We start from the raw sequence: 9,911 nt of genomic DNA, 5'->3' as shown, positions 1-9,911 counted from the left end.
ATGTTTATTTCATTTTACTGGTAGGAAAAAGCATAAAAAGCTTAAATACTTCATAAAATACCCAAATCATAAAGTTTGTCACAGGCTGTTAAAACATTTCTTACATACTTGCAAAATGTGGCTTGCAAGGCAACTATCTATGACTTTTGGCAAGAAACTGATTTTTGTTTTCAGAAAGCTCACCAGATAGTAATATAAAAAGAAAAAAAAAAAGGAGGCAAAATAGTAACTCACTTTAATTAATCCAACCTTTACTTTCTTATCTATTACTTTGCCAACAAGYCTTTGCAGGCATTACATTCACTTCAGCAATAAAAATATTGTCATAAATCTTCACCTCACAAAGCTTTCTGTAACCATTTGCCAGAAAATCTGTATTAGCCTGGAATAAGCATCCACTTCATGTACAATTTTTTTTCTTACTCTGAGGTTATAAAATTTCAGTTTTAATGATGATATGAACTCATTTCATTAGACAGAAATTGGAAAGATATGCAGAACACACATAGYTCAGCTAATACATTTCAGGGTAAGGCTTTAAACATTTGATTTACGGTGAYGGGCTGCCTTGATCTTGGCAAGCTGCATAGTCAAATCTTTCCATGTCAAAGTTTCAAGACATTCTGGCAGGAACAAGGATGGTTGTCATTCATGCAGTGGGAGGGAAGCAGGCTCCTTGATCCCATGGTCTCTCCTCCATCAACAAAACCCCTGGCCCCACTGGGACCCACTATCCTTAGTCTTCATGGAGTTCCCAACCCAATAAGAAAGTAGTRTTAATAGCCTCTTTTTTCTACAGTGACTTCAAACATTTATAGTGACATATATAAGAATATATATATTTATATAAATATATAAAATATTTATATAAAATATATAAATAAATACATTTACGAAATATGGCATTATTTTCCAGAGAGATGATACATTTCACAGGCCACCTTTCCTTATCCAGATTTCATTGTCATACAGAATTTTTCACAAAGTACATTAAGCAATCAACCTCAAAAATAAAAAAAAATTGCCAAAGCCTTCCTTATGTGAAAGCATCACATACCACAACAAAACCAAATCACTTCTCTTCCAATTAAAAAGACATGTAACACCATGGTAGACAGTGAGTTTTACTRTTTAAACCCAATGGTTCTTATTTTATGCTTAGATGCAGGCAAATGATTTCTACCATAGTCAAAGCAAGCAACAATTGTGTGTAGCATAAATGAAGCACATGGGTCTCAACACCCAGCGTCCACAATCCCCCCATCTTGTCGACATTGATTTCAACAGGAGTTCCTCATACATGTGCTTWGGTAGAATGCACCAAGACAACAGAGAATAGATACACCTTTTCAAAATAAATAAGCAAATACAAAGGGTAGTACTGTTATGGCAATTTTTTGTCCATGAATATTCTGTGTTAGTGTAAGCAGTAAATGGAATTAATGTAAGCCRTGTTGCACAAAGTGAAGCAAAGCACAGAGAGAAGAAAGCTTTACCAAGAGTTTCAGTGCGACTCTTATCTTTTCCAGGGACGCAATTTAGTGATGGGTGCATTAGAATTATCAATAAAATAAAATAATAAAAAATTATTATCTTTGTATTTGTAGTTATATCAAATAAACAAGTTCAATCTTTTCTGGAAACACTTCCTTTGCTCCACAAATTCATTTCTTTTATCTAGGACAGGTCAATGTGTATGCATACAGATTTATACATATTGGTAAATCACTCCATACCCTTACTTTCTCTTTGCATACAGATGTATACCCCAGAATCACTGTGTAATATTTGGTATTCAGATGTTACACTAAATTAAGTTTATTAAAAACAATTATATTAAATACAGACTAACAGAATATTCATAATATATTTTACAGAAAAAAATAGCCATGTCTTTATTTTAGAAATACATTTCTTTAAAAAGTTCTTTGAGTTTTTTTATAAAACTTTTTACCCGTGAAAACATGTTTCCCAACAGACTGTAAAAAAAGGTTTACCTTTAAATCCTTGTGTGTTTTTTGTTTTTGTTTTTCTTTTTAATACATTTACAAGCTTAAAATCTCTAAATAGTTTAAAATAAAAAAAAAAAAAACACAAAACAGTATCTTTTGGGATCAAATTGGTCACAGGCTGTTCTTTAAAAAGTCAGTGGAGACTCCCTGAATCCATTCTGAAGTGCCTTTTGTTTTTCTCTTTCTGGGTATCAATAGTGCAGGTTTACATGGGAATTCAGAGCTCCCTGCACATCCTATAGGAAGCTCGATGTGTGTCGGTGACAGGGTGCAGCTGCAGCAGCATCCACAGAGGCTGCAACTCCCTATCTGCTACAAGARGCAGAGCATGTTACTCCACCTGCAGTGCAGTCCACAGTGTCTGCCCAGCCCCTCCAAGGTCTCTGTGAGGTCCAGTGGCCATGCACAGATGCCAGAAGAGCTGGCACCCAGCCCTCATTTGCTTTCCAAGTTATAGCAGTGGACATCTCCGTTTCCCTTCCCATCATACCCAGGAAGTGGCTGTCCATATTTATCCACGCACCAGCAATAACCTCTTTTTCGGCCTTTGGATGGGCGACACTGAAACAGAATAAAAGACCCAGTTAGTATTTTTTTTTTTTTTTGTTTTCTCCACCTGTAGTGTTAGCCAGCAGGGATTCCTGCTCATTTGATAGCTGCACTTCCATATCCTGAACATATCTGAAAGAATCAAACAGAATATTTGTCACCACTAAAAAGCATTACAGTAAAAACTTACCTCCTCTCCCCATCAATCCCTCTGGGTTTACCTACTCTAAAATGAAACTGCACTGAAAGCTACCAGAAAATAGGCTTATGAAGTGCTCCCTATTATACATGGAAGCACAGCTGCCCCTTTAAATACTTAAAACAGTATGAGCTAATGACTGGGACTCATCTTTGGAAAAGAAATTTAACAGGTATGTTCTACACTAAAGCACAAGCTGGCAAAGACAACCATTGCAGCAATAAATACGCTTGGTTTGCAACTGTTTACTGGAGGAAATTCAACAGGGTACATGACATTTATTAAAGGATACATAATCCTTCTGTAGTGTAGTTACCACTGCAACAACTGCTAGGTGGACTAGAACTTTACATGTATATTTTCCTATTGAAAAGGTTGTGTATCTACTAGTCTATACAATGCATTACCTTTAAGTTAACTGGTGGAATTTGCCAACAACGCKGTCTGTTGTGGGTTAAGGTTTCTCCTTTTGTTTCTTTTCTTGGGGAATTTTTCTTTCCCATTTTTTTGCTGGGATACACTGATTGCCAAGTCATTCTTTTGATGGCTGGACAATTGGGGAAGACAAAAAGAAGCTATGCCCCACCTGAAGGATCTCCCTGGGCACTCCTCCTGCCTGGCAGTTTTTTTATCCCTCTCTTTCRAGAGAGGCAAGTTCTCCCACGAATTTTGGGYTTGGGGAAGGTGCATGTGTGTGTGGGGTGGGGAATAGCTTCACTTCCTGCCCTACTTGGCTCAGGGGAAATGGTGGACCTCCTGCCTCCAGGGAAGAGCTCGCCTGCTGAGGAGCCCAGCATCTCTGCTTGTTGGTTCCTGTTTGCTGCATTGTGATCTTCTGCCCCTGTGCCTTGCCAGGACCCCTGAGGTTCCAGCTGCAGTGGTCGAGTTCTGCTGCATCCTGTCTGCACACGCAGGATGCTGCTCATCTCTTTGCTCATCTGGCCATTCTGGGGTTTCTTGCTGTCCAAAGGAGCACTGAGATCGGCATTTTCCACTGTGAGTTTGCAGAGGAACTTTTTCTCTGTCCACCTCTGCTGGTTTGTGTCCACCATTGGCCACCGGGAGAGCAGAACCTAGCCAGGACTCACGCCACAGCGCCCCCTGCAGCCACCGGGGAATCATTGCACCTGCCCTGCATGGCCGGAAGCCAACAGCACCCCTGCCGACTGGGACTGTAACTACACCAAAGGGGAGGGTGTATCTCTGTGTGAGGCTGTCATTGGGGTTTGTGGCTGAGTTGGTTATTGCTATCGTGGTTGTTACTTGCTTCACCTTGTTATATATATTAGTAAAAACTGTTATTCCCTTTTACCCATGTTCTTGCCTGAAAGCCCATGATTTTTTAAAGCTGTAATAATTCAGACAGAAGGGGGGGCAGGTAATATCCACCACTCCAAGGGGGGTCCCTGCCTTCATTGGCAAGCATCTGTCTTTCAAACCAAAACAGATTTTGGCGCCCAATGTGCGGCTCAAGGGCACAGAGAGSAAAAAGGGGTACAAAAGGAATAACAGTTTTTGGGTGATCTGTCTTTGTGTTTGGGCTGTAGGAACTTCACTAAGYGTCATCATGTGGTCCAGCATACCTTGGTTCGGCTGGCACATACTTGTGGCCGTATTTTCCCATTTGCAGCTCCTTTCCTAAACATGGGTCCTATGACTAGGGCTATGGTGACCATTATCCAGTTCATACAAGGGGTGAATAAGGTGAGGAATTCATGGATTTTTAACTTCCTCTGGACAGCAGGCACATTGATACAGGGCTACCACACACGAAGTGCATGCTTTTGGAGTTGGGTTAATAATGGTACCTACTGTGAGGAAATAATACAAGGGGAAGCTTTCTCCCAACCCTTCACCCATTTATTTGGGGCTAYTCCATCAGCGCTCAAAGGGTCCATTTTTCCCCTAGATGCTAACTACATKATACTAATATGCATATTCTGTTACCATTGAAGGACAAGGTGAGACTGCCCTGGGCAACCACTCTAACATCTGCACCAGGGATGACCAGRGATGCTGCCACAGAAACTAGGGACATTGCCACAGAGACTAGGGGTGCTGCTCCAGAGGCTAGGGATGCTGCCCCAGAGACTAGAAATGCTGCCACTGAGCCTGACCCATCCCCCAAGCTGAACCCTGTCCCACTGCCTGACCCTGCCCAACAACCTACTTCAGAAACTAACTGCCCAGAGTGGGTGAGGGTACTGGYGGAAGAGATGTGGGAGCTGCGCCGCCYAGAGTGGGTGGGGCTACTGGTGGAGGAGATGCGGGAGCTGCACCAGGGGTGAAGGGAATACATCTTCCCAGCTGGCGGCAAACCCTTTCCCTCTCCCAAAGAGGAAGGGTCTGATGGTGCAGCAGTGGAACCCACGGACRTTACACCTGTCCAGGTTCTGGCTGAACCGCAAGGCCAGCCACAACCAGCTGCAGTAGCCCCTGTGCAGAGGAAGAAGTATAAAACCAAATCGGTACGCTCAGCTAATGATRATGGGGAACCAGGGCCCTCACAACCAACAGGGGATCCAGAGCCTGAAATAATCACTGAGTCCCTGTCACATGACAGCCTCCACAATTTGCAAGATGACATTGCGCAATGGCAGTGTGAGGCTTGTTCAACTTGGTTACTTCAGGTTTGGGACCTTATGGGCTCAAGTGTGCAATTGGATAGTGGTGAGGCAAGGTATTTAGGAGCCTTGACCAAAGATGCGGGTATTAATCAGGTGTTTGTGAGGGAGCCAGGGCCCCTTTGTCTCTGGGAGCAGCTCTTAATGAGTGTAAGAGAGAGGTTTGTCYGTAGAGACAGGATGCAGGAACACTATCGCAGAATGTCCTGGAAGACCATTGAGGAAGGGATCCAACGGCTCTGAGAAGTAGGAGTAATGGAGGTACTCTTTGGAAGGGACGGGCAGCATCATAATGATCCTGACCAAGTCAGGTGCACCGGGCAAATGCTGTGGAATCTGGCAAGTCAGGGGCCATCCCAGTATGCCACCTTCATTGCCACGATTAATGCTGATGACAACTGAGAGACAGTGGGTTCTGTAGCCAACAGGCTCTGGTATTATGCAAGTATGATCAATGGCCYGATGCAGACTCACGTCTCTGCTGTGGTTAAAGACCTCCAAGAGGAGCTGAAAGAGATTAAGGAGAAGATGAGGAAGAACAGTGTGGCACCACTGCAAGCCACAGGCCCCAACATCAGAGCCCGACGTCCCCCAGCAAGGGAAAGAGGGTACATCCCACAAGCTGAGCTGTGGTTCTTCCTATGTGAGCAAGGTGAAGACATGAGTAGGTGGGATGGGAAACCCACTTCTGCCCTGGCAGCCTGGGTGCATCAGCTCAAGGGRGAAAACACTAGCCAAGGAAGCTCTTTTAAAGGGAAGGTAGCCTCAGCTTCCCATAGCCAACCCACTAGATGAAATGGAGGGGGAGGTGATATGTCCGATTCCCCTGGAGAAAACTGTGGGTGTGCCCATGGAAGGGATGATACCAAGGGTATAAAGGGGCCCTGYCTCTAGCCAGGTAGAGGCATGGGAAAACCGTGTCTTCTGGATGGTGTGGATCTGATGGCTTGGCACATCAGAGCCACARAAATAYGAAGCATTGGTTAGACACAGGAGCGCAGTGTACCCTGATGCCATCAGGACATGAGGGAGCAGAACGCATTTCTTTCACGAGATTGACAGGGGGATCATGGGAGTTGACTCTGTTGGAAGCTGAGGTGAACCTGACTGGGAGGGACTGGCAGAAACATTCCATTATGARTGGTCCAGAGGCCCCATGCATTCTGGGCATAGATTTCCTCTGGAAYGGTTTTTTCAAAGACCCAAAAGAACTCAAATGGGCTTTTGGAATAGCTTCTGTGGAGGTAGAGGGCATCAGACAGCTGAACACCTTGCCTGGACTATYCGAGAACCCTTCTGCAGTTGGACTCCTGCAAGCAGAAGAGCAGCACGTTCCAATCGCCACCTTGACAGTGGACCGCCAGCAGTACCGTACGAATCGAAATGCCGTGATCCCCATCCATAAGATGATCTGTGAGCTGGAGAGCCAAGGGGTTGTCAGCAAGGCCCACTCACCCTTCAACAGCCCCTTCTGGCCTGTACGCAAATGTGAAGGAGAATGGAGATTGACTGTGGACTAYCGTGGCTTAAATGAAGTGACTCCACCACCGAGTGCTGCCATGCCAGAAATGCTGGACCTCCAGTACAAGCTGGAGTCCAAAGCAGTGAAGTGGTATGCCACCATTGACATCGCCAATGTGTTCTTCTCTATTCCTCTGGCAGCAGAGTGCAGGCCACAGTTTGCCTTCACCTGGAGAGGCGTGCCACAGGGGTGGAAGCACAGCCCTACCATCTGCCACGGGCTGATCCAAGCCACACTGGAAAAGGGTGAGCCTCTGGAACATCTTCAATATATTGATGACATCATTGTGTGGTGGGACACGGCAATGGAAGTATTTACAAAAGGGGAGATCATCCAGATTCTCCTGGAAGCCAGCTTTGCCACAAAAAGGAACAAAGTGAAGGGACCTGCTTGAGAGATCCAATTCTTGGGAGTAAAGTGGCAAGATGGACGGCGTCAGATCCCCACCRAGGTCATCAACAAGATCGCAYTGATGTATCCACCAACCAGAAAAAAGGAAACACAAGCTTTCCTAGGCACCATAGGCTTTTGGAGGATGCACATCCCTGAGTATAGCCAGATTGTGAGCCCTCTCTACCTGGTGACCCGCAAGAAGAATGATTTCCACTGGGGCCATAAACAGCAGCAAGCATTTGCCCAGATCAAGCAGGAAATAGCTCAYGCGGTAGCCCTCGGCCCAGTCAGGACAGGACCAGAGGTGAAGAACATGCTCTACTCTGCAGCTGGGGGTAATGGTCTGTCCTAGAGCCTTTGGCAAAAGGTGMCTGGTGAGACACAAGGCCGGCCACTGGGATTCTGGAGCCAAASCTACTGAGGGGCTGAAGCCATTTACACCCCAACAGAGAAGGARATCTTGGCAGCCTATGAAGGAGTCCAAGCTGCTTCAGAGGTGATTGGCACTGAAGCMCAACTCCTCCTGGCACCCAGACTATTGGTGCTAGGGTGGATGTTTMAAGGAAAGGATGCTACCTGGAGCAAATGGATTGCTCTCATTACTCAGCGCRCCCACATCGGAAACCCGAATTGTCCTAGGATGCTGGAAATAATTACGAATTGGCCCAAAGCTGAAAACATTGGTTTTGCTGATGAAGAGGAGCAAGAACAAGTGGCACGTGCTGAGGAAGCTCCACTGTACAACCAACTGCCAGATGAAGAAAAACACTACACTCTTTTCACTGACAGCTCCTGTTGCATTGTAGGGATGAACCGAAAGTGGAAAGCAGCCGTGTGGAGCCCCACCTGACAGGTTGTACAGGCCACAGAAGGAGAAGGTGGATCTAGTCAATTTGCTGAACTCAAAGCTATCCAGCTGGCCCTGGACATTGCTGAGAGGGGAAAGTGGCAAAAGCTCTACCTTTACACCGATTCATGGATGGTGGCCAATGCTTTGTGGGGGTGGCTGGAAAGGTGGAAAAAGGCCAGTTGGCAGCGTAGGGGAAAACCAGTCTGGCCTGCTGAAGAGTCGAAAGACATTGCAGCCCGGGTGGAGAAGTTACCTGTCAAAGTCTGCCACGTAGATGCCCATGTCGCCAGGAGCCGGGCAAATGAGGAGCACTGGAACAACGAGCAGGTAGATTGGGCTGCAAAKATAGAGGTGTCCTGTGGAGGCCAAAAGCCGGCATTGCAGCCTTGCACGTTATCAAGCTGAAATTCAACTGATAATAATGTACCCCTGAGATCTGGAAAAACAAAAGGGAGTCTGAAATTCTGGATGGAGGAGGATGTTACCAAAGCACCATGACCTTGGCTGCCTCTGGGAAAGGGAGAAAGGAATGTTGAAGAAGACCAGTTAGATAAGGCAGATGCCAAAGACAGAGCAAAATAATGAGCATTAATGACACTGCAGCTTTTGCAAACACATCAATCATATGCTCACGAGTAGAAAGGGGCTGCTAACTAGCCAACAGATATTTGCCATTTATGCAGAAGATTTAGTATACACTTGTTGCTAAATATATAAAAGGGGCTCAGCCCCATAGTAATTTGGTTTGTCTGTCTGTGTCTGTTGCTCMTTATTTCGTGTCGCGCTGTCCATCTCTGCTGCAACAGTGTTCCAGATAGACCTAGATTGGCAACAAAAGGGTGAGTTGCTCATAGCTCGATGGGCCCATGATGCCTCAGGCCACCAGGGCAGAGATGCCACTTATAAGTGGGCACGAGACCGAGGGGTGGACCTAACCATGGACAGTATTTCTCAAGTTATCCATGACTGTGAGACATGCGYTGCCATCAAGCAGGCCAAATGGGTGAAGACCCTGYGGTATGGGGGAAGGTGGGACAAGTACAAGTACAGAGAGGCCTGGCAGGTTGATTACATCACACTGCCCCAGACACATGGCAAGCGCTATGTACTCACAATGATAGAAGCCAGCACTGGATGTTTGGAGACCTACCCTGTCTCCAGCCTCAYGCCACTGCCCGTAGCACCCTCCTGGGCCTTGAAACACAGGTCCTTTGGAGGCTGGTACCCCAGAGAGAATTGAGTCTGAGAATGGGACTCATTTCAAGAACAGCCTTATAAACACCTGGGCTAGGAACATGGCATTGAGTGGGTGTACCATATCTCTTACCATGCACCTGCTGCTGGCAAAGTGGAACGATATAATGGACTCTTAAAAACCACTTTCAAGGCACCGGGTGGGGGGCCTTTCAAAAACTGGGAGAAGCACTTGGCAAACACCACATGGTTAGTTAACACCTGRGGCTCCACCAACCGAGCCGGCCCTGCCCAGTCTGAGCCCTTGCATACCACAGATGGACATAAAGTTCCGTAGTGCATGTCAGGGGACTGTTGGGGAAAACAGTTTGGACTAATACTGCCTCGAATAAGGACAAACCCATCCGTGGGGTTGTCTTTGTTAAGGGACGAGGTTGCACATAGTGGGTGATGCAGGATGATGGAGAAACCCACTGTGTGCCTCAGGGGAATCTGATTTTGGGTAAGAACCCCTTGTAATGTTGGTATGTCTGTATACCACTGATTGTTGAATGCCACTGCTACTATA

The 9,911-nt window shown here is 45.9% G+C and overlaps 1 protein-coding gene across 1 annotated transcript in view; it reads right to left on the bottom strand.

The window, feature by feature from the left end:
• Positions 1-230: 230 nt before the first annotated feature.
• The window catches only part of IGFBP3 (insulin like growth factor binding protein 3), a 22,242-nt gene continuing 12,561 nt past the window's right edge, over positions 231-9,911 (bottom strand). The window contains exon 4 of the mRNA XM_057367477.1: positions 231-2,573. Coding sequence (XP_057223460.1) covers positions 2,448-2,573 — 126 coding nt within the window. The 3' untranslated portion in view covers positions 231-2,447. The remainder of the gene's footprint in view (positions 2,574-9,911) is intronic.

The sequence above is a fragment of the Malurus melanocephalus genome, unplaced genomic scaffold (genome assembly GCF_030028575.1).
Source record: "Malurus melanocephalus ecotype Western Australia unplaced genomic scaffold, MMel_1.1 scaffold_79, whole genome shotgun sequence".
NCBI lineage: Eukaryota > Metazoa > Chordata > Aves > Passeriformes > Maluridae > Malurus > Malurus melanocephalus.
This window is presented reverse-complemented; position numbering and strand designations above follow the sequence as displayed.